Source organism: Peromyscus maniculatus, chromosome X (genome assembly GCF_049852395.1).
Source record: "Peromyscus maniculatus bairdii isolate BWxNUB_F1_BW_parent chromosome X, HU_Pman_BW_mat_3.1, whole genome shotgun sequence".
Taxonomy (NCBI): domain Eukaryota; kingdom Metazoa; phylum Chordata; class Mammalia; order Rodentia; family Cricetidae; genus Peromyscus; species Peromyscus maniculatus.
Genome location: NC_134875.1, coordinates 112,220,081 through 112,245,349, shown reverse-complemented (window position 1 = coordinate 112,245,349; position 25,269 = coordinate 112,220,081). Strand labels below are relative to the sequence as shown.

General features: G+C 43.8%; 1 protein-coding gene across 17 annotated transcripts in view; it reads right to left on the bottom strand.

Moving 5' to 3' along the window:
• The window catches only part of Sh3kbp1 (SH3 domain containing kinase binding protein 1), a 352,120-nt gene that overhangs the window by 20,370 nt on the left and 306,481 nt on the right, over positions 1–25,269 (bottom strand). For 13 of the 17 annotated variants that reach the window (XM_015992132.3, XM_015992129.3, XM_006973237.4 and 10 more), the window contains one exon: positions 8,172–8,257. In XM_015992132.3, coding sequence (XP_015847618.1) covers positions 8,172–8,257 — 86 coding nt within the window. Of the gene's footprint in view, positions 1–7,937; positions 8,152–8,171; positions 8,258–8,367; positions 8,462–25,269 lie in introns of those variants that run through there. The other 4 variants (XM_015992134.3, XM_076561929.1, XM_015992135.3 and 1 more) reach the window with 3 other exon arrangements.

The following is a 25,269-nucleotide window of genomic DNA, read 5'->3' as shown; positions in this document are numbered from 1 at the left end:
AAGCCATGAGCCACGTGGCAAGGTATAGACTAATAGAAATGGGTTAATTTAAGATATAAAAACTAGATAACAAGAAGCCTGCCACGACTATACAGTTTATAAGTAATATAAGTCTCTGTGTGTTTACTTGGCTGCGGGACTAGCGGGTGAGAGAGATTTGTCCTGACTGTGGGCCAGGCAGGACCAGGAAAACTTCAGCTACATAGGAGAGAAGTGATGAAAACACCTGGAGAGGAATTCTGGGTCTATCTGTAAATCCAACATGGCAAGTAGGCATTGTGACCCTTTTCCAAATTCAGGGGTGGAAAATGATTGAGTACAGTAGTCATGCATGAAATCCAAGCCCCTCCCCAATAAAGTAAAACCAGTCAGCCTCAAAACAAAATAAAACAAACAAAACAACAACAGCAACAACAACAACAAACTAATCACAAAGCCATGACTGTCCTGTCGGGGCTGCACAGATGGAGTGAGTACCTGGCTTCTCATGTGACCCATTAATAGTAATATCTGTAAGTGAAAACAGTTAAAAGCTCTTTAAAAGCCAAAGCTGAGCCAGGTGGTGGTGGCGCACACCTTTAATCGCAGTACTCAGGAGGCAGAGACAGGTGGATCTCTGTGAGTTCGAGGCCAGCCTGGTCTACAGAGTGAGTTCTAGGACAGTCAGGGATACACAGAGAAACCCTATCTTGGAAAAAAATGGATCAAGCTGAAACCCATCACTGGTCCTTCTCCTACAGGACTCAAAGATGGCTTTTGAAAGGAGTGCTGGTGGTCAGGCTGATCTAGTTCACCTCATGACACCCCTATGCTATGAGCTGGAAGGGGTGGCCCTCTGAAAGGGCTCAGGGTGCTGCAAGGAGAGGGCCAGGCCTAGATGCTCTTCTGAATTAAACAAATCTTCAGAAGCACCAGGCAGCAATCAAAATGCTTAAGAGGACTGTGTGGGTTAAGGGGCAATCTAGCAGAAGTATGTGGTGTAGCCTTGTTTGTGCTGTGGAATAAAATGTCTGACCCTCAGACCAACCTCTTTTCTTTTTGGCACACATTTGAGAAATGCAGACTGCTCCTAAATTACCCATGATAGCAATTTATGTTTGATCTTGACTCGTGTCCCTGAGTGGGAGCCAGAGTGGCGTATGTGTACACATGTGCACCCCATACTGTCCCACAAAATATTTACCTGAGTGAGAACCACAACTGTACCTGCCATCTTTTGGTTTGGGTTATACCAAGCATAGCCCTGGTCCCAAAGGCTGTCTGAAGGTCATTGCCAAGGTGTCAGTATGAGCAAGCTATACCTCTTATGTCTGAGCAACTAACCCCACAGAGCTGAGAGGTGCAGTTCAATGTTCATACACAATGCTCTGCCAGGAGACTACCTAGAAGTCTCCATGGAGTGAACTCCAAGTCAATCATGGAGTTCTCTACGGCAGGACACTATATCCCATGAATTCGAGAAATTACTTGATGACCTGAAATACTGCAAGGACTAAACTGGCTCTCTAGTTCTGAAAGAATCTTAATGTGAACTTTTCTAGTAGAAAGTTTTTAATAGCAAGAGGACTGAAAAGCCAGTAGTCCAAAGCCAGATGATCTAAGTCTTTTCTCAGAATTTGCCTATGAAAGCCTTAAAAATGATTTCTTATAGAAAAAGTTAGAGGATTCAAAATTAAGAAATTTAATCGCTTGTTAACCACAGAAACAAAAAAGAAGTATGTGAATGATCACTATTAATTGCTTAATTTTTGTCTTGCATAGTTTTACTATACAGAGATTTAGAATCTAGTACTAATCAAATTTCATCTGTTTTACTGACAATAATTTAGACATTAGCGAGTAATACTGACAATAATATCTAATCTCAAAAATAGTACTTTCTTTCTATACAAAAACCAGGCTTAACTTGTATCACTTTTTCTAGGGTAAATAACTTGCCACAAGCCTGAGAAAAAGCACACATGGGAGATCTCTCTCTCTCTCTCTCTCTCTCTCTCTCTCTCTCTCTCTCTCTCTCTCTCTCTCTCTCTCTCTCTCTCTCCCCCTCCCTCCCTCCATCCCTCATTCCCTCATTCCCTCATTCCCTCATTCCCATCTTCTTTGCTCTTTCCCTTCCCTCATAACCACATCACTGGTTGATGTTTACATTCATTATTTAATTTAATGAATGTAGCAACAGGTTATTCCATACAAATACACATATACCTATATTTTTCTAGAGGCAACCATCTGCAACTGTACCTCAGAGGGGAATCAGGGACAGTAAGGACATGCTTTATTTCACATGAAAAATAAATCACATATTTCACAGCCTAAGAGGATGACTTACATTCCCCCCCCAAATCCCTCTACTTTTAGGGAGACTTCAAGAAAGTTCAAAACCATAGTTCTCTGTGTAAAGGATTGGCTAACACATAAGTCAGAAGCACCAGGATAGTAGTATTGTTGGTATTGTTCTACATAGTCACAATTATTTTTAAAAGTATGGGAGAGACATTTCTAACAGCACACTTACACATGAATGGTACTTATACTTTTTTGTGTTTGTCTGTGTTCACATGTGTGCAAGGTGCACATGTGTGAGGAGGCCAGAGGACAATCTTGAAACCTTGGGTGCTGTTCCTTGGGATTGGCCTAGCTTTTGACGTTTTGGATAAATGGACTCTTACTGGCCTGGAACTCACTGAAAAGACAAGGTTGGCTGGCCTGGAACCATGGAGATCCAGCTACCTGTCTCCATCTCCTCCATGTGGAGATTACAAACACATGGCACCACACCTAACATTTTAAAAACATGGGTCTTGCAGATTAAACTCAGGTCCTATCACTGATCTATCTTTCAAACCTCATGTTTATTACCCCCCCCCTTTTGTAAACACTGGGATTTTAATGTGAATGGTTGGAAAACTTTCAACTCACTATTATTTTTAACAACTTTACTGAGGTATAAATTGTAAACCATAAAGCCACTTATTTTAAGTATTGTGACAATTTTTAGTAAACTTACAGAGCCATACACCACCATGATTAAGTTTTTGAATCTTCCCAACTGATCACCAGATTGACTGGCTCGTAAAAGAATTCCTAACACATAGCAAAGTACTTTTCCATTCTTTGGTCCCCAGGCATCCCTGAGCGATGAGTCCATGGGCAATCTGAGGATAAGCTTAAGTTAGCCTTCACCTCCTTTTAATCAAGGCTACTGACTTTAAAGTCAGCAACTCTCAGCCTGCAAATTGAATACAGCGAGATGTGTTTGGTGGGTCAAATTGAAGACTGAGAGGAAAATTTCACCTGTGAAGAGGGTGGTGGTCGCATAAAGAGTCAGCAACAGGAAGCTTGAGTGGATTTGAAGAGAATGGAACCAAAACAAAGATGCCAAGCAACTGGGAAGGAATGAAAAAGCCTTTCTCTAAGTCAATTAGTTGAAGCTAGGTGGCTTAGTTCAAAGGCTGCTTCCCATCTGGAGGCCTGTTGCTATGTGCTTCTGAAGGAAAAGAACTGAAAATCTCTTGATTGTATTAAAGTGTAACAATAAATCTCACCATGTGGGGAGAGCTACAATATAAGGAATAATAAAAGTAAATATTATGGCACTTAACTTCATGGCCTATAATCTCCCATTCAATCAGAACAGAGATTCTTCTATCACCAAGAGAGAACTGGACAATTTAATTTTTGTTTCTATTCATGCACAGGCCTGTGTTGGAGCTCTTCCATATCTTCTATTATGCTACTTGAAAAATGGCTGCAAAGTTTGATACAAACAATATCTCAATCTGACATCAACAGCTTAGTTTTGGACCAATTGATTTCATTTTAAATTATCGTTGGCTGACAGATGCTAAAAGCTGCCCACACAAGATCTGAAAAAGCCATGTTCTCTAATTTAATATTATAATAATTTTAAATTACAGCTTTATTAAGAGGAAACACAGATTTATTTATAGAGAACACTGATGGTTTCTAATGATGTTCAGGGCTGCATTATGCTATTCACTGCAGCCCACATTCGGACAGCTTCCATTGTCTGAATCCCTAACAAAAACATTCTGGTACAAACACTGTCCTCCTTGATACAAAGCAATGAAATCCTACAAAAGCAGCCCTGGAAAAAAGCCACTGCCTCTGAAATATCCTTTTCTCCTTGACTCTTCCATCTGAAAATGGCATTTCTGCCTTTGAGGTTAAAGACATTCTGCTTAAAAATCTGCTTTTCCCTTGGCTTCTGTGAGGTTGCAAGATCCTTTTTTCTCCTTGAATGTGGATTTTTGTGGGGATTTGGTCTTCACCCCCAGGTGCATGTTATCTTTTTAAATCTTTGTGTTGTGTCAGGGTGGTGTGTGTGTGTACTGTGTGTGTACATGCACACATATGCAAGTATTCAGGTGGGTGCTCAAATTGCATGCCTGGGTGCACATGTGAAGGTCAGAGGAGCACCTTGGGTGCTGGTCCTTGCCTTCCACCTTGTTTGAGTCAGGCTCTCCCGTAGATCCCCGCTGTGTCTACAAGAGCAGCTTCAGCTTCAGGGGAGCCTCCTGTGTTCACTTCCCATCTTGCTGGAGGAGCCCTAGGCTTACAGATGCTTGCTCCTATGTCCATTAGATGGGTTTACTCAGGTTTTTACCGAGAGACATTTCTCCAGGATCCCCTCTAAATCTTCTGCATCCCTCTCTTTTCTTTATGGTAAATTTAGACTCTATCTTCCTAACCTGGAAGACACCGCTAAGCAGACGATTTTTAATATAAACATTTCTATGTTTTTACAGTCCACTAAGTATTTTGATATAATTCTGGAACACAAGATAAGGAAGTCAGTGGAGATGCTAGGTAAGGAAGGGAAGCCACCCAGGACAGAAGCAACAGCTCCAGCACTCCAATTCAGGCTTATAGTCACAAGTCCCACATTCTCCTCCCCTGGCAGTGCTTATGAGAAACTCTTAACATCTAACTCCAATCCCTGTCCATCTCTAAATCCCTGAGCCTTCACTTTGAGACTCCATCCAGCACTGACATGGGGTATCTGGACAAATATCTAAGTCAGTGTTCTTAACTAAGCCCAACTAACTTATTGGTATCTAGCTTTCCTTTAGCTGATTGGTCCCATAAAGCTCTTCAGCATTTAGTATACAAATTTTGAGGTTTGATACATCACTTCAATGTTGCTATCAATGGCTTCCACTGTCTCTAGAATAAATTACAAATCCATCCCCCTTGAACTCAGTTTGATCCCTACTTACATTTCTAAGTCACTTTCTCTGCTCAGCACAGACTTCCTACTACAGCCAGGCTGGTCTATCTTTGCCAAGCTTTCTCTGTGTGATTTCCCTGCCTGCTCCCACCTCTGCCTAAGCAGATCCAAGATGCAGCTAAGTCTGTGCTCTTATGTGGAGCATATCCCAGCACTCTAGCACTCAGGAACATCCTGATCAGTATCATGTCCTACTACTTCAGGGCCATTTGTTATCTTGTATCTTATGGATCCACAGAAGCAGACCTGTGTGCGAGGGTGTTTGGGTAGTGGATACCCCAGTATTTCCTGGTTGGTGACATAGCTGCTCATCAGCACTTCTTGAAATTCAAATAATCTATACACTAGGTTGTTAATGTATGCAATGTTACTCTTCTGGGATTAATGTCTTCTTGGCAAAATGAAAGAAAACCCCTCAGCACCATCTCTCTGGGTTCCCAAACACATATGACTGAGACTTAGTTTCCACAGTATGAGAAGTACTTGAAGGAATTCTTCTCCCATCGATGCCACCAGTATTTCCAAACTAGTTGGTCAGACTAGAAAACATGCTGGTCATACTTTGGCAATAGCCACCCTAGACAACTCCAGACTGAAAGAAAACAAGGGTCAAAGACTAGTGCTCTTAGAAAAGCAACACGCATAGCACTGTGTATCCTCGAGACAGAAAGACATCTCCCTTTCCTGTGTGAGGTCCCATGACCTTTATCAGTATTTCACCAATCAGTTGCTCTGCCTGAAAACAAAGCACAGTGAGTGAAGCGTAACTTAATCCAGCTCTTCCCTTCAGCCACTCATTGCTCGACTCTTTCCTGCTCTGTCACTCAATCAAAACTTGTAGCTGGCCAGTTTTAACTGTCAGGTTATGCTTCATGACGGAGTCTCAAAGGCTGGCTGAGGATATAAACCAGCTTCTGGAAGCAGCACAAGCATTTTTGGTATTTACAGTCACAACCAAGCACCCTGCACACAAGGCCTCACAAGGTCAGGCCAGAGACTCCAGGTCAGCAGTTTGCAAAGATGTGATTTGATTAGCGGATTCAGAAGAAAACGGTATCCAACCTGGGGGGTCACATCAGGCAGAGCAGAAGACTGCTAATGTCAAGCATTCTGCTGTACTGGAAGGCCTGCCAACTGTTGGGCAGTTGTTTCTAAATTAAGTGGCCAACACAGATGATTCTGGAAATTTATCTATGTCAAATCAATCCCACTAATAACTGCCAGATGTTGGGGGTGAGAAGCTTGGAGGAAGGTAGGCATGATTAGAAATGAGCAACACAGCCTGAAATGGTGGTATATGCCTGTAATCCTAGGATTCGGGAAGTGAAGGCAGGGGTATGTTGAGTTTGACACCAGTCTGGACTCTATATTACAATAAGTTCTAGGCTACTCCAGTGTGATGGTTAGTTTTAATTGTCAACTTGACAAAATTTAGAATCTCCTGGAAAGAATGTCTCAATGAGGGACTGTTTAGATCAGGTAGTCTTGTGGGCCTATCTATGGGGTATTATCTTGACTATACTAATTGAGGTGGCAAAATTCACCCACTGTGGGTGGCACCAATTCCTAGGCAAGAGATCCTGAACTGTATTATTGTGGAGAACACAAGCTAAATATAAGTATGCATGCATTTATTCTCTCTGCTCTTGAATATGATTAGCTGCTTCATGTTCCTTGTGGCCTTGGCTTCCCCAAACTGATGGACTGTAGCCTGGCATTGTGACCTAAAAATAAACCCTTCTCCCTTAAGTTGCTTTTTTTGCCAGGGTATTTTATCATAGCAACGGGAAAGGAAACTAGGACACCTGGGCTATATAAGGAGACCCAGCCTAAAAAGAAAAGCAAAAGAAAACCAAACCCCAGAAATGCTGAAATGAAACAAAGCAAAACAAACAAACAACCAAAAAACAAAAACCAGAGGAAAGAAAAAAGAAGTGTGCAACACGAGGAATTCTGGTAGTGACAGAGATATTATGAACCTTGGCTATGTTAGCAGATACGCACAAAATAAAAATTGCAGAGCAACTTATATATACACAATACCAGTAAAACTGGGCAAACCTGAACAAGACTAATGAGTTGCAACACATCAATGTCAGTATAGCACTATAGTTTTGAGAGATGTTACCATGGGATGTGGAAGAGGAAAATATGTATCATTTCTAGAATCTGTCTGTGAATCTATAATGAACTCACAAGCAAACATTAATTAAAATAAGGGCAAGTTCAAAATGCAGCTTTCTAAAGTGGAATGCAAGAGAATGCTACCTTATGACAATAGATACAAATAAAAAGACCCTACACTTAAAATAAGATCTGGACTTAAGACTTGGCATCCTAAAAGGGTTATTACCCAGACCACACTGCCAGTCACCTCACATCCATCCAGATACACCCCAAAAGGACGTTGACTTTTGTTTACTCAGACCTTAGCAGTCCTTTCCCATTTATCACACAGTGCTGGTTTGACCTTGGGAAAGAAAATTCCTCATGTTTGTGCTAAGCGGCAATTATCATACACAAAAAAGCTCATTTTAACCTCGAAGTCAAAGTACTTAGTGCCACTTCTACAGTGAGCCCTGACATTTTGCATTTTTACCCTTTTCTAGGCTAGATAAACATGAACTAAGTAAACACCAACTTCTACAAAAATTTTCACTCATCATTTCTCTTCACTAGAACTTACAAGGAATTCTGCGAAGGCCAGGGAGGCTAAAAACCCCAGGCATTTTTTCTTCAGGTAGAAATCGCCATCACTTACTTTCCTTGTGAATCAGGGCCACCTAAAACCCAGCAAAGGCTGACAGCCTGGCATTTCAGTGGTCACAACGGAGCCCATGCCATTGCTTGAAGAGGCACGCTAGGCCCTCTAGTTCTTTTCTAACTCTGCAAAGAGAAGCAGAACAGTGTCTTCACTCACCAATGTCATTGCTGCGGTCTGAGAGGTCCTTGTCCAGGATGCCAGAGAGTGCGCTGCCCGCCAAGTCAATCTTTGGACTGTCACCCCTACATTAAGAACACAAGTCCAGACATTTAATCATCAGTGTGTCCTTGTCATCTTGTCCACATTCTTGCTGCACACACATTACAGAGGGTGCTGTGTGTGGGGCTGGTACCTGCAGAAGGAGCCAAAGGGAGGTAGTGAGAGCCAATGAGCTGTCCAGCCACATGGGCTGTGGTATAAACTGGCCAGCAGACTGGATGTCCCTCTGTTCTGTACATATTTTCTAAGATGGCTATTTTAATAATGACCCTCTGCCAATGCCTTTCTAGCCACAAACCCTCCCACTGTCTCCACAGGATGCAACACAGGCCTGTTCTTGCCCCAAGGCCAAATAAGCACTGGCAAACTGGCAGCTTCCCTTTTAAGGAACACAGGATTTAGCCAATGCTTCTTGTCAAAGGTTAGCTACTTTTAACCTTGAGAAAAGGTTCTCTGGCCTGGGGCTGAGGCATCAGCCAGGCTGTTGACAGGCATAAGGTGTCAAGTTGAGATCTGGCAGTCTGAAGGCTGGCACTGGGGGTACAAGTCTATAAAATTAGATACCTTCGGAGTGGTCATGCCCTACCCCCACCCTATGCGCGTTACGACACGAGCGTCTTCTCTCAGAATCTGGGTTGGAAGAAGCCCACACGTGGGATGGGAATAAGTCTCCAAGATTAGGAAAGAAACACAGTTTCTTTGTAGACTAGCCTGAGATTCCTCCATATCACTCCCAAAAGGCAGCTCTTTGGCCCCGTTAGGGAGATGAGCCCCAGATAAAGTTATCTAAGGGCTGAACCTCCCCATGAAATGAGAGCGAGAGCTGAGCAGTTGTTCCTTTCAAAGCAACAGAGATAGTCCATCTCACAGCCTTTGCAAGTTCCCATGGCCTGAAGTGAAAATACACCAGGAACAGAGTGACTCCCCCAAATATCTGTCTGATGCCTCCTCTGCTGGGAGGATGAAGAGGGCCAAGGTGGGAAGTACCTACTCTGGAAAGACTCATGATGTGAATGGGACAGACACACAGACCACCATAGGTCCACAAGGCATGATGACTGCATGCCACAGTCCTGTGTAGGGCAGCGGAATTCTACAGGGCACATGGAACATGGAGTACCACACGTGGGCCTTGGGGAAATAAAGAGACATACTTCATACGAGGCAGGACTGTGCCCTGGAAAAATGGCTCAGTGAGTTAAAGCTCTTACCACACAAGCCCGGGGACCTGAGTTCAAAATTTACAAACCCACATAAAGCCAGACCCAGTGGTACACATCTGTAATTGCAATGCTCCTAAGGTACGATAGGAGGATTGAGACAGAATTCCTTAGACGTCTGTGAGCCAGCTGAACTCAGCAAAGACAGTGATGGCTGGCTGGAAGGAGGCATAGAAACAGGAAAGGGAAAGGAAGAGAACAGGAAAAAAGGAGAAGAGGGTAGGACTGAGCAGAGAAGCAACTGTATATGAGGGTATATCCACATGACCAAGTGTCCCAGGACTAAAGCTAAAGTCCCCAGAGAGAAGCCAGAGGAGACAAACTGGCAAGATTAGCATGGGCAAGGATGTACTGGGCTATGGATGTATGTCTGTGTGCCTTTGTGTGTATGTGTAAGCTTCTAAATACAAGCTGCTGAAATCATTCAGTATTGTTTATATGTGCTTAGGGCTGAACTCCTGGGATTGGCTAACTTATCAGGGGGCTCGTCCCTGGAGAAGACTGATTTACTTTCTCTCAGCAAACATCTTCTTCTAGGAGTGAAGCCTCAGGAGAATTCTCTAATACACACTCGCATGTCAGCAGGTCTATGGAGGAGGACTCTCAGAAGGAGGTATACCTCTCTTGTCTCAAGGAAACACCCAACTCTTTCACATACTCCTCACTAGGGGACAGATAGGTAAGTACTGGTATCCTAGTCTCTCTCCTGCTGGGCCTTCACTAAGTGTAACATGTCATAAAGCCTGTTCTAGAATGTGCATTATGAGCTGGGTGGTGGCGCACGCCTTAAATCCCAGCACTTGAGAGGCAGAGGCAGGCGGATCTCTCTGAGTTTGAGGCCAGTCTGGTCTACGAAGTGAGTTCCAGGACAGCCAGAGCTGTTACACAGAGAAACCCTGCTGGGGATGCTGTGAATGTGTTGCTCTGATTGATTGATAAATAAAACACTGATTGGCCAGTAGCCAGGCAGGAAGTATAGTGTAGGTAAACAGAGAAGAGAAATCTGGGAACAGGAAGGCTGAGTCAGGAGTCACCAGCCAGAGACAGAGGAAGCATGATATAAAAATACCGGTAAGCCACAAGCCATGTGGCAACTTATAGATTGATAAAAATGGGTTAATTTAAGATATAAAAACTGGATAATAAGAAGCCTGAGCCATTAGGCCAAACAGTTTAAATAATATAAACGTCTGCATCTTTATTTGGGTCTGAGTGGCTGCGGGCCTGGGTGGGACTGGAGATAACTCCAGCGAAAAACCAATATATATGTGCGCATTATGAAATTTGCCGGATCATTCACAGCTAGGTTGAAACAGAAGTCCAGGAAGAATATGATCTACTGTAAAGCTTGGGAGGGGAAATAGTTTCACAGATGGGCTGGGCCTTTTTTTTACTATCTCATCCAACATCCTAAGGCTTTGGAGTCCCCAAGCCAGGGTCCATCTCAGACTCTTTCTATACCCAACAACCCAAATTCAGTGCCCTCAATCACTGCCTCAGGCAGATACCAAGCCATTTGGTGTGGTAGGATGTGTGTGTGGGGGGGGCAGGGGGTATTTAAAAACTTCTGAAATGTGAGCCTCAGCATCAACTCATTTGAAGGTAACTTCCATGAATCAACATCAAAGTCAACTTTTCACAAGTTCTACACACACAGATTCAACTAACTGTGGATTGTACAACTCAATACTAAAATTACAATGACCAGAGTTAGGTGTTTCTCAAAAGAGGATCTACACATGGACAGACAATAGGCACATAAAAAATGGTTCAGCATCACTAATAATCAGAGTAATGTCCATCACAACCACAGTGATGTGTCACCTTACACTGCTTAGAATTACTAGTACCAAAAAGAAAAATAAACTTAGCTAGCAATAGTAAGTAGTGCATGCCTATAATTTCAGTACCTTAGAGGTAGAGGCAGGAGGATTACAAGCCTGAGATCAGCTAAGGATACATAATTGAAGCAGGAAGATTACAAAATTTAGTACAACCTGGCTACATAGTGAGAGCTCCCTGCCTCTAGGGGGGAAAAACAAACAAACAAACATAGGTGCTGAAAGATGAGTCAGTGGGTAAACGACACTTGAAATCCTAGTAACCTGAGTTCAATCCCTGGAAACCACATAAACGTGGAAGTAAAAACCAACTCCATAAAACTGACCTTTGACCTCGACACACCCCCACAGAAATATTTTTAAAAGAACAAAATTTAACACCGATCTCAAAGAAACAGAAAACTGAACAGTGATTACCAAAGCCCGGTGAGGCTATAGAGAAAAGAGAAATAGGAAGATAATTAACAAATCAAGGGCCACAGATAGACATAGGAATAACTTGCAATGCTCTATAGGATGACTAGAAACTGTGGTCAGCAGCAATGGATTAAATATTTCAAAACAGCTAGTAGAGTTTTGAATATGCCCAACATAAAGAAAGAATAAATATCTGAGGTGACAGATACGCGAATTATCCTGATAGGATCAGCATGGACTATATGTGTGTATTGAAATGGCACACTATACCCATAAATACATACAGTGAACTATTTTCCAATGAAAAATAAAAACGTTTGTGCCGGGGATATAGTGTTACAGTAGAGTTCTTGCCTAGCACACATGAAGCCCTGAGTTTAACAGATACTACTGCAATAAATAGAGCTGTACTTTTAAAACAAAATGAGGGGGTGGAAAGATGGTTAAGAGATTGTATTGCTCTGGCAGAAGACCTGAGTTCAATCCCCAGCACCCATGCTGGATGGCTCATGACCATCTGTGACACAAGCACCAGGGAATCTGACACCATCTTCTAGTCTCCTTCAGGCATGCAAGCAGGCACATATTCTGGTTTGTAGGTACACAGTTTTAAAATGTTTAAAATGAAAAGAAATGAAAATACTTAGGGGAAAGTTACATGTTGATCACAGATTTTTCTTGTGAGCATTCCTTAAAGAGGACAGTATAACATCATAGCTGAAGCATTATTATAAGTAATAAAGGTGATTCAAAGTACAGAGGAGCACTGAGTACGCTATATACAAATATTATACTACTGTATTTGAAGGAATTGAGTGTGCTTGGCTTTTGGTATTCTGGAAGGGAAGCTTCTGAAAGCCATCAAAAGGCAAGATGGTTTGACATCCTGGTGGGTAGCTGAAGAGCACATCAGAGGGGCTGTTGGTGAGGAGGAGGTTTGCTTCTGAATTAATCACATGTTCCTCAAAACTTGGCTGCTTAAGAACACGTGGTTTCATGATGTATCTCAGTTACTGTCAATCTTGGAGCTGCTGTGGACTTGAGTTAACAGCTGGAAGGCTCTAATCAAATGAGAGCCTATTTCAAGGGCTAGAATGACTCCATTGCCCATTATTGTGCTCAGGATATCTTGCTACTGTTCTACTCTTATTTCCCTGTTATTGTATGACTCAACTATTTTATTCTTTTACATGTATTTGTTTTTCTTTCGGATATAGTGTTTTAGCCTTTTAGTTTATTTTACATATTTGTGTGGGGCATGTATGCATGCATTTGAGTGTTTGTGGTATGCATTCATGTGCCTGTGGAGGCCAGAGGCTGATACTGGGTATCCTCCCTGATCACCCTCTGTTTGTTTATCTATTTATTTATCTATTTATTCATTCATATATTTACTTGGAGACAGGGTCCCACTATGTAGCCCTGGCTGGCCTCGAACTCACAGAGATCTACTTGTCCCTGCCTCCTGAATGCTAGGATTAAAGGTATGTATTACCATGCCCAGCACCTCACACTGAACCTGGAGCTCATCAATTCACCTAGACTGGTTGGCTCCAGAGATTCACTTGTTTGTGTCTGCCTAGCAGCAGGGTTACAAATGTGTCCAGCACCGCTCAGGTTTTCCATGGGTGCTGGGGATCTGAATTCAGGCCCTCTTGCTGGCACAGCAGGCACTTTACTGCATACGCAATCACCCCAGGCTTTTAGCCTTTTACTCTTAAAAGTATTTTTGACAGAAAGGTGTAACATTTCTTATCACATTATTACCATTCAAAACCAGTTGTTCTCAAATTCTCAGACTTTTGCCCTCTCCTAGGCCTCCAAATCTCCACGTCTCCATCAAGGTGTAGAATGATGTCCCTTCCTTCTCTACTAGAGCAAACGTAACTCACCCTTTAGCATTCAAAGACTCAGTTCTTGTTTCTTTTTCCCTTGGTTCTTTCACAGCACCCTTCTCTTCCTGTTCTTGTCACAATATGTGATACTTATGTGTATACCTAGTGATCCCTACTTATTCTGCCAAAGAGAATTTTAAAACTATTTCTTTGTACGATATGTGTATGTGTGTGTTTGTGAGAGTGGCTTCTGGGTGTATGGGGGTGCCCATAGAGGCCAGAAGAGGGTGTTAGAGTTCCTGGAGCTAGAGTGACAGGCAGTTCTAAACTGTCTGACTTGAGTGCTTGGATTTAAACTTAGGTCCTTTGGAAGGACAGCAAGTGGTCTTAAGCCAGCTCTCCAGGTCATGCAGAAGAGAATCTTTTCTTCTGTAACTATGATAAGCTAAATGTCTGTTGTTTACACTACTCAGCCTGTGGTCGTTTGTTATGATAGCCTGAGCAAATGAATACAGCATTAGGCCCAAAGAACGGAACACATTCCAGCACGACAGGCATCAATGGAGAACTTTAGCTGTAAAGGGCATTTCGGGTTTACAACTGCTAGAAATACAGAGCATAATACAAATGAAAAATACAATCGCAAATAACATGGCTACTAGAGGTTCCAAACCTAATTTTAGGACCTCTGTTCTGATGGCATTTGATAAAAAGAAAAAAATAATATTATATTTCAGTTGTCAGGGTGGCTTCCTATCAAATGGCGTTTGGTGTGACCTGTAGTGACCCCATGCCAGGGAGGGCTTCTACCCAAGGGATAGTTTCATGCTTCTGGGACTCATCTGAAGGCTCTACAGGCTGAAGCAGGAGGAAGCACCCTGAAGAAGTAGGAACTAACCATTGCCAAGTGACTCTCCCCTAGATTCTAGAACATGGGCCACACTAGTATAAGGAGGCTGGGATATTGGCTCTTCTCTCTAACTGAGCTCTCTGCTCTCTCATGCCAAGAGCTAGACACAGGTTTCAGTTGAAATGCTCTTCTATGTAGAGCTAGAAGCAAGCCTATTTTGAAAACACAGTAGGTGTAGTTTAAAAAAAGTTCTGATCCTTCCAAGTAGGGAAGCTGCAGCTGGTGTTTTGACAGTGTTCAGACTGTGGGTGTGTAAGCATTTTACAATGTCTATTTGTAAATGCCTTTCACTATATTTATAGCCTCTTTACAACAATGCTAATGAATTTCAGTTCTGAAAAATAGCAGAATTTCTGAAATTTACTGAAGCACATGTCTATAGTGGATAATACCCAATGAGGATGCAGCTCTTGATGGTCTCCATTCTACCACAGTCTCTTCACTACAAGGCTACCATTTTTTTTTCCAGAAAGGATGTTATTGAACTCTAAAGAAGAGAAAAGAGCTCATCCTTTCATCATTTGCTGGCTCCTGCCAGAGTTTTTCCTCTGTTGGGTTTCTATACCCACAACAATTAGAATAAAAAGAACACAGGAGAAGGCTGGCTATGAATAGCACCATCTATCCAAAGACAGCAGGAACAAGGCTGCCCAGACTCACACTCCCTCCTTCTAAGGGATCATTGTGGAAGAGGGTACAGAAAGATTGTGAGAGCCAGAGGTGGTGGATGAGTACAAGGCAACAGTTTTCCTGGCATAGCAGGGCAGGTATACATGCGAATTCACAGCTATTGTGATACTATGCACAGAACTCAAGTCAAACCAAATCCCAGCAAGGAGGGGTAGGCGGACATGAAGACCTAACCCTAGCTGTGCAGTTATTGGCATGAGATAGCTTCTGGGAGAGGAAGAGTCAGTTTTCTTTAAGAGTGTGGCCTCTGGTAGCACCACAAAATGGACTTAATGAGTTTTTAAAAAAAAAACCACAGGGCACAAAATTTGGTGGATAGAGAAAAAGAGGTGGATCTGAGAGGAGTTGATGAGGGAAGTGAATATAATCAAAACACACTGGACAAAATTCTCAAAGGACTAATAAAAATAAAAAGAAATGTGAAACTAAATAAAGAAGTGTAAATTTGAAATCAAAGTGATTCTATTCCCACATATTTTCTCTTAGAAGTTTTAGTTTGACACTTGCATGATGGGTAACTAGACATCATAGAATTCCCCTTGCTTTGCTGAACAAGGAAGCTAAATCACAGAAAAGGGTCTGAATAGTCCCAGCAGGGAGAAACAGATCCTAAGATCCCATGAAAATAACAGCAGCAGCTACTGCTTGCTCAAGGACCATCACCCATTAGGTACTGCGCTAAAGTCCTTCATGTATGGAGTACTCCACCCTCACAATCTCCCATGGAGCTATTCACTATGCCTTGGGGGATCCCTTGCAGAGGTAGGGTGGTCAACCCCACTACTAAGAATGCCGTTATAGGCAGCTTCCAGTTTTCAATCCCTCTAGAGAAAGTCTTGGCTACAGAGAGCCTCCTTAGCCAACATGGTAAAACTCAACTGGACAATTGTAGCTACAAAGCTCCTTGTGGATCTCAGAGGTGCTTGTTGACCCACTATCACAAATTAACTTACCCTCTGCCCACTCCTGCTTCTATGGGCATGGAGCCCTATAACACCTCCTCACATTCTGCTGGCACAGTCTGATTCCTGAGGAACTGCTCCATGACAACTTGCTTTTCATTATAGAGTGAAAGAAACTGAGGCTAAGTGAGGCTAAGTCACTTGCTAATGAAGTCACAAAAGTATTCAAGTGACAGGCTCTAGATATGAACTTACTAAGTCTAATTGCAGAGACCAAGATCACTTCTTTAAGCTGACTTGTTTATTCACTCATTCATTAATTTATTTAGACACAAGATTTCATGTATCCCAGGTTGGTCTAGAACTTTCTATATAGCCAAGAATGACCTTGAACTTCTGGATTTCTTGTCTCCACTGAAGCTGCTTTATTATTCAGCTGCTTGGTCTTCCAGGCAGAGGATCTTCTGGCTTTGGGCACAGCAAGTCATTGATGATACCAGGCTGTGTGTTACACTAGCTCACTCCCAGCTGAGTAAATAATTTTTGCTTCCCAAGTTAAAGAAGTGCCAATAAATAACAACAACAAAAAAACCCATGCATCCAGTGTGACCCCTTCATCCCACTTGGACTTGAGACAACACAGGGTTCACGCATAGAGAAGAATGTGGAAGACACACAACACTGTGCAACCCTTGAGAACATGAACTCAGCCAGTGGCATGGCCTAATTTAGCTCAAGCTGGGACAGTTAAGCCAAGACATGTGGGATGGAAACGGTGTTGAAGTATACAAGGAGCCAAAGGAAGCACACTAACAAATCTATGATAGCACTACCAGCACCATGACAGAAAACCAAGCAGCCACCAATCTTTTGGAGCTACATGGGGATGATGCAAGCAAGAGCAATTCCTACAGAATAAGATTCCAAGTCTATATGGTGATTTCATTAGCAGCCCCTTTCCCTCAAAATGATGTGCTACATAATGCAAATCTTTCAGCTTTAGATGTCTAAAATAAAAGTAAGGGGTAGGGGCAGAGTTGAGAAGCAATGGAAAAGAAAATGTTACAAGCCCTAGTTCCCATGTGCGGGCATCCACTAAGGCACACAGGATGAGTCTGCTAGTTGTCACCACCTCCCATTCTACCTTCATAGAATGGCTACACATGTCAAAAGGGAGATCACAGAGAAAGTGTTTGCATTGCTCTGTCTTCTTTCATTCTCCCAACCAGGCAATCTTACTCATTATCCCTTTGTAGTGCAAAACACGGAGAAACTCCTTGCTCATCCCAATAACTTCTCAATCCAGTGATACCCCCAAGATGCAAAAGCTAAGGGCAATGCACTGGTTGGTTTATCTCAACTTGACACAAACCTAGACATATCTGGGAAGAGGGAATCTCAACCAAGGAATTGCCTTCATCAGATTGGCCTAAAGGCAAATCTGTGGAGGCATTTCCTTGATTAATGATTGATTGGAGTTGGGGGGGGGGCAGCTCACTATAGGTAGTGCCACCCGTGGGCAGGTAGTCCTGGATTCTATAAGAAAGGAAGATGAGCAAGCCATGGGAAGTAAGCCAGTAAGCAGCATTCTCCATGGTCTCTGCAACAATGGTCTTTGCCTTCAGGTTCTGCCTTGGCTTCCTTTCTTCGTGAACTGTAACCTTTAAGGAAAATAAACCCTTTTTTCTTCAACTTGACTTTGTTCAGTGTTATATCATAGCAATAGGAAGCAAGCTGGGATGGCAGGTGAACTCATTTTGCCAACTCTCCTGGATACCTGCTTAATATCTCAGACATCAGCTTTGACTGGGAATGTTGGGCAGGGACCACCCAGCTCAATTTCCCACTTTGTGATAGGCCTCTGCTTGTAGGTCCTGTGTGCTCAGAGGGTGGAATGGGTGTGTACAAGGTCAGGAAGCTGATTGATAGCAGAGCAGGAACCAGATGGGAGACTGATGCCTAGCTTTGTCTTTTTCTATTGTACTTGAGATGGCAATAATACAAAGGAGCCTCCACATTCTTATATTTTACTCTTCATGGGATTTTTCTTTCAGATTAGTAACTGAAAGGGGACTTACAACATGTATGAAGACAGAAAATGTGGAGTGCATCCTTCAGGAGCATTCTGCCCCACAATATAGCAAGCCCTGGAGGTGGGCCCTTCCATCATTATTGAAAGGGCTTTCTGTTCTTTCCCAGAAAAATACCATGCTGAGATCTTGGAGTTTCCACATAACCATCTTATAGACAAAACGTGTCCCAGGCATAGCAGACTTTGGGATTGAAAAAGTAGTCCCACTGAATTATGGGACAGCCCAAGCAATGCCAAGGACACAAGAACCAAGAACCAGAGTGATTTCCCTGGCATCTCTTTCCTTGCAATGCATGTCTTCACCCAGATGAACACAGCTCTGCTCTTTATAGAAGGTGAAGGCATGCTGGAAGGTGATAGGACATTTCTCACTCAATTTCTCTCCTAATCTCTATTCTTTGTCCAGACTCTGTAAGGACATGGAAGCAGGCCTCCCTCCAGAGCCCAGCAACCCCAGAAGGGCAAAAGAATGATGTCACCAGCAGATTTCATCTCTAATTCCCCATCTTGGTGTTTTGAAAGCAAGCAAGGGGCCAGCTCCTTGTCAGTGTCAGGACTGTGCAACTGTGAGGACAGTTTGTAGGGTGCCACTTAGAGGAAGAGCATTAAAAAGAAAGGAGCTGTAGGAAAAGCATGCTAGAAACCAAAGGCACTGTGAGGTGCGGAGGCCTCTAGTGTTTCACCGCCCTATTCCGGCCACCTAGTGGCAAGAAAAATCAATGTGGCCCAGTCAGGGCTAAACCCTGTCACTATTGCTGGATTTTGCTACGGCAAATAAATTTCACTGTGTGTGTGGGTGGAAGGAGAGATGAGTGCATATACAAATGAAATTTGGTCAGCACATAATGTAGACACACCTACAGAGTGAGAGGCTTCCCTTGAACCTGCTGGTACTCCTCCGCATCAGGCATTCACTGTCCTCCCTCCATTCCCATCCTCCTCCTCCCGATACTGTCACTGTTTCTAGGGGATGTTATGTGTGCCTCTACTCCCTAGGGGCCTTCTGATCTGCTGTCCATGGAGGTACACGGTTCGACCTCCTCAGCGGTTCCAGAACATGACCTGCTTCCCACTATATGGGAAAACTCTTCCGTTGAAGTCATTCAAGGGAGGGGAAAATGCAAACAGATCTGGTGATCTCTCTGAAGTTTTCATGCTAGGCGTTAGGGTCTAACATACGGCGGCTTGTTTAAACTCTCTGCACAAAGCTGGAGAGATGGTTTCGAAGTTAAGAGCACTAGAGCACCTGGGGTCCAATCCCAGCACCCATAGTGAGGATGACACCCTTCTGTAACTTCAGTCCCAGGGGATCCAACGCCCTCTTCTGGCTTCTGTAGTCACTGCACACACATGGTGCACAGACATATGTGCAGGCAAAATGCCCATACACATACAATTAAAAATAAAAAATAAGAACCCCTCTCCATACCTCACCACAGGAACTTGGCGAGGAAAGGGTCTAGTTCCTCTTACAACTTTTAGTACGTCATTCAGGGACATGGGGGCAGGAGCCTGGCCACAAAAACTGAAGCAGAGGCTGTAGAGGAGCGCTGCTGACTGGTTTGCTCCCCACGGCTTGTTCATCTCCCTTTCTTGTACCACCTAGGACTAATTGCCAGGGGCGGCACAGTGCACAGTAAGCTGGTCCTCCCGCCTCCATCATCAAACAAGAAAATGCGCCACAGGCCAGTCTGGTGGGAACATTTTTCTCCATTTAGGTTCCCTGTTTTCAAGTGACTCTAGTTTGTGTCACATTGACATAAAACTAGCCAGCATACCCACCCCCACAAACACACATGCAGACACATAATTAAAATTAACTGAAAAATAAAATTGTAAGAGATATGCCTTCATCCCAACTTGTAAGGCATCGTTACAAATTTTCAAAGGAAAGCTCTTAAGTGATTCGAAGTCCAAATGATGACCTAAGCACCCTGGTGCACATCTTGGAGGCCAATGCACAGAACTCTTCCATGTCCTCACTCACTAGTCTTTCTTCTTTCTTCTTAACCAATAGGTAGGTTCACTTATACCTATTGGTTCACTTATACCAAAAAGGGTCTTCTTGATGCTTTCCCTTCGTAGACACAGAGGATATACACCCCATACCAATCAGCACCTAGAAGTTATTCCCTGCCAAGTTGTAACCCAAGTGCATAAGCAACCAGGATGCCTTAGTTGATCTGACAAAAAAAAAAAAAACCCTTTATGATGGTTAAGTCTGTCTCAAGAGATATAACTACTGTCCTCTAAGCACTCAGTTTACCTCTGGTATATAAATGTTTACTTAGCGTTTGCCTCAACCTAAAATGTCTCAAAGCCCATCAATCACTTATGCTCCTGTAATCACTATAAGTAGGGGAAGAGGCAACTCCACTGCACTGCTCTATCTTGTGCGACAATCCTCTCAGCAAAGCTTCTGGTCCTTCACAGGAAGAACAGAGTGTTACGATTTGAGTATGCCATGTACCCCGCAGGCTCATGTGTTGATCAGGTCCCTACCTGATACTGCTATTTTGGGCATCCTGTAGTCACATTGGAAGATGGAATCTACCTAGAGGAAAGAGGTCACTGAAGGTGTGCCTGTGAAGGTTATTTCATATTCTCAGCCCCCTCCTGTCTTTCTGCTTCCTGTCTACTATGAAGTGAACAGCTCTCTCTTTCCACACTCCTGTTGCTCCAATGTTCTGTCTGAGCACATGGCCCCAAACAATCATGAACTAACCCTATGAGACCATGAGTCAAAATAACTTCTTCCTGTCTTACTCTGTTATGGTCAGATATTTGGCAACAGCAACAAAGTAACACAGGTTTGGGGGGGTCAGGAGGCCCCCTGCTCACAACCCCATGGCCAGCTCCTAACATCACTTCTCTTTCACATCCCAAGCCAATGGACAGCATCCTCTGGGAGATCTGAGCTCTAGTAATCACTCCCCTACATCCATCATCTCCTCACTGAATGGCCTGCATAGGCCTCACACTCAGCCACAAGCCAAAGTAAAGGCTCTTAACTTAGCTCTGCCGGACACCAGGCAGAGCAAGATCATACCTCTCACCATCTTTCAGAAGTCCTATCCTCTGGAGTGCACACTATCTGCTAACAAACTGCGAAGTGTTTATCACAGACTCCTCAACCCCCAGAACACAGTGTTATCCATGTGGGAGGACACTAGCTTCCAGAGCCCTAGCCTTCTCCCTCTTCTCTTGTCATCTTCGGAAGTCTCTCCCTGTCCCTCCGTCCCTCCCCCGCCATCCATCTCTAACAGTGCCTTTTCCTACCCCTGACTCCTCTAGTGCGTACAATCTTCATTCGGTCGCCCGTAGCCACCCACCACCATGGCCTTGCACACTGTGCACTGTGGCTAGGTTCCTCTGCAGAGCAGTCCATCTCTATGACAAGCAGCCCACACTCCCTTTCAGCTCTCAGCGTTGCCCACTTCAGCCTGGCTTGCCTGACTTCCCCCTAACGTCCCCCTGACACCTACCAGTGCTCCCCTCCCTCTCACCTGAGACCCCATGTGTATCACCTATGCCTTAGGAGACACCTGTTCTCTTCATCAGAGCACACCAGCTTGCAGCAGGCAGCAGTAGATCTCTCTCTCTCTCTCAACTCAGAGCAAAAGTCCTCCCCTAGCTTCCTCATTCTTGAGAAGAAAAAGAAAGCTGGTTGTGACTTAGGGTGGCTGACGTGCTGAGGACTGACAAACCTGTTTTTGTCTAACCTCTAACCGGCTTGCTTCTACCTCCCTTCCTCTGAGGGCAAACACCTGCTCTGCTCTGCTCTGCTCCTTGGGATTCTGGTTTTCTGTCTTTTACTCAAGGCAATTTCTAGAGCCTGTGTCAACCTGCTTTTCTCCATCGTGTCCTTAGTTTCTTTTTTCTTTTGTTTTCTTTGTGGGCTCTTCTACAGAGTCTCGGGCTCTCTTCTCTTAGACACTTCCAAATCTATTTTTATTAAATTGGTAATAGAAACTATTAAACCTATAACCCCACATAACTAACACACACACACACACTCGGGGGGGGGGGGAGAGAGAGAGAGAGAGAGAGAGAGAGAGAGAGAGAGAGAGAGAGAGAGAGAGAGAGAGAGAGAGGCGCGTGTGTGTTAACTGAGATCTACTTATGTTCAAGTATCAAAACAGGGTAGACGGAATGGTCATTGGATCACCAGCACCTTTGTTAGAGGATAGGTTGCCCAGGGTGGGCAGAGTCAGCTTAATGTACCATGAAATAAGAACTGAGGGATCCCCAAGGTCCAGACTACAACTGAGGAGACACTTGTGGCCTAGGGAAATTTCCTATCATCATTCAAATTTTCTGTTTCTTTGCAATTCCCCCCTTTATTTTAGGGTCTCACTGCACAGTCCTGACTGGCCTGAAACTCGGGACGCTCCCACCTCCACTTCCCAAGTGCTAGGATGACATGTGAGTCACTACTGCGTTTGGCACGCATCATTTTAAAGTTAACCCTGATGGCGGTTTTTGAAGTAGTTTTTCATATTAACATTACATATGCACTTTATAGAAATTAGAGGACCATTCTTACCAGTGCTGAGGAATGTAAACACCTGAGGGAGGGCAATAGTCACTGTCACATCCTTACAGTGTGCTTCAACTTGTTTAGACCGGACACAAACTTCTTTGCTGGCGCCTTCTGATGTCCCTGAGTAGAACTCCCGAGAACTAGACAGGAACACTTGAGCTCCACCCTCCCTAAGATCCACAACAGTGTCTGGCACACAGTGGGCCCTTGATGTGCTTTTTGTCGAGTATGTGCACATAAACACAGACTACGCTCTTCCTCCACAGAGAGCCCTTTCCTCGGAGATACTTATTCCTGTTAAAAGAGAAGGAGACCTCTTCTGCAAGTGCTACATGACGGCAGCTTGCTAGCTGCTGAAGAGTTCCAGCCTGGACACAGCAACTGAAGCTCGAATGCCTCCTTCTCCAGCAAGACCTGCCAATGAGGACTGTGTGTCCTTTTGCTTAATCATCTCTTAGCCTGGCGGCCATCTGGTCAGGTAAATCTTGGCAGAGATTTGTTTCATGCAGCACGTGGTGCCCTTTCTGCAGAGGGACACTGGCACAGGGCTGCTTGCATACAGTTGGCATACTCCTACCACAAATAATTTGGCAGAATGAAACAACTTTAAAAACCACTATATGCCACACTTTTCTAATATAATTGCTTAGCAAGAAGTATAATGTGCATCAGGTACTGAAGGGTAGTGCGATTTTCTTTGATCTTTAGCTTTTTTGCCTCTTAAAAAATCTATGGCATACTAAGCTACTCTGAATGTAAGGAACACATGCTGAAGAGCTTGTATAGAGGCTGGAAAGGCACACAGAAGAGGCAAATGGAATGAAATATAAGCACTGGCACCCCCACTTAAGGAACTATGACATTCAACAAGTGTTTGTGAAATGAGCCACTACCATATGCTCGACACTGTAAGGCATGTGGCAATGACAAAACACACGCTCTTGATCTGCTTTAAATCCTATAAAGGAGTCCGGGGGTGGGTGCATCCCAAGTGGCACAGTATCGGCCCCAGCATCACACTAAACATGAGATGTCAGGCATTTGGAGAAGAGAGCAATAGTGAGAGATATGGGAGTGCTTCCAGAGGAGGACATGCTGATTGGCACAGAGATCAAGCTGTATCAGCAGGTGCAAGAGCAGTGGTCAGAAGAGGATGGGAAAGCACCAACATCAACTTGGAAGAACTTAAACCAGTGGTTATGGGGTGTAGACTCCACCATCATCATCATTAGCAGTACCTGGGAACTATTAGAAATACAAATTCCAGGATTGGGGATATGGTTTAGTTGGTAGTTTAATTGCCTAGTATTCACAAAGCTCTGGGTTCAATTCCTAGCACCACATAAGTCAAGCATGGCGGCACATGCCTGGGATCCCAGCACTAGGAAGATGTAGGCAGGACGATTAGTTCAACATCATCCTTGAATCTAAAGCATGTTTAAGGACAGCCTGGGCTATGAGACTCTGTCTCAAAAAGCAAAACAAAAATAAAACAAACCCCCAAAACAAAATGAAAATTCCCAAGTCTATTATAGGTCTACTGAGTCAGAACCATGGGATGGGTCCCACCAACCTGTTTTGTTTATGTGATTCTGGAGTCTGCTGAAGTCTGAGAGCCTCTAGTCAGGGAAGTCAATGCCCTCCTTTCAATGGGCTAAGCCAGAACCTGGAGCTTTCCCTCTAGCTCCTTATCCCTTTGCACAGTAGTGCAAAGCCTTGGGGGCTTGGCAGCCACAGGGTGGGTAGCAGTTAGAGCATCTCCATCTTCTCACAGGCTATTCAGGTGGCACAGCAATGTTAAGAATTTATGCTTCCCACTACTTTATATACACAGATAGCCCTTATATACATCCTCCTTGGTAGCCTGCCCTCTTAAATCACAAGTAGATTTGAGAACTGGAGGCTGAGAAGAGCTAGGCAGAGGCAGGAGGTGAATGTGACCTCCTGGGCTTGCAAGTTCAGCTGGGATGACAAGCTTTCTCTAGCTTGCAAATCTGCATCTACCCCATAACCACAGGGTCAAGGGTAGCTATCAAAGACAAGCAGGTAGTGAGAATACCACTTCTCTTTTGATTAGATCATTATAAAAAGTATCAGGAATATGTTAGAACATGCTATTGAGTTTATTGAAATGTGTGGAGTCCCTGAAGACCATCAGGATTTGGCAGCATGTGACCTTGGCTGCACTCTTGCCAGCTATAAAGTGATGGGTGATCTTTCCTGCCCTACATCTTCTCTCTGTTTGGATAGCTCATATTCTCTTCAGAAGCACGTCTGTTTATATAACCTTTTCCTTCTGGTGTGTTAGCTTCTGGGATGAGCACACCACTGATGTGGCTGTTGCTCAAGTTATTGGGGCTTCTAAGTGGCCCCATCACGTGCAAAGAGCTCTTTACTATCTATCAGAAGAGAAGGGTATGACACACAGAGACCTGAGCAGCACACTGGAGGTTATGATTCAATTCATTCTCACAAAGGCCATTTCACAGAGGCAGTGGTTCAACTGAACCTTGGTACAACACCTACAGAATGTTAACTCACATGCTCCGGAAATGCCCAGAGCCCTGTGCTCGGCTGGGCAGACA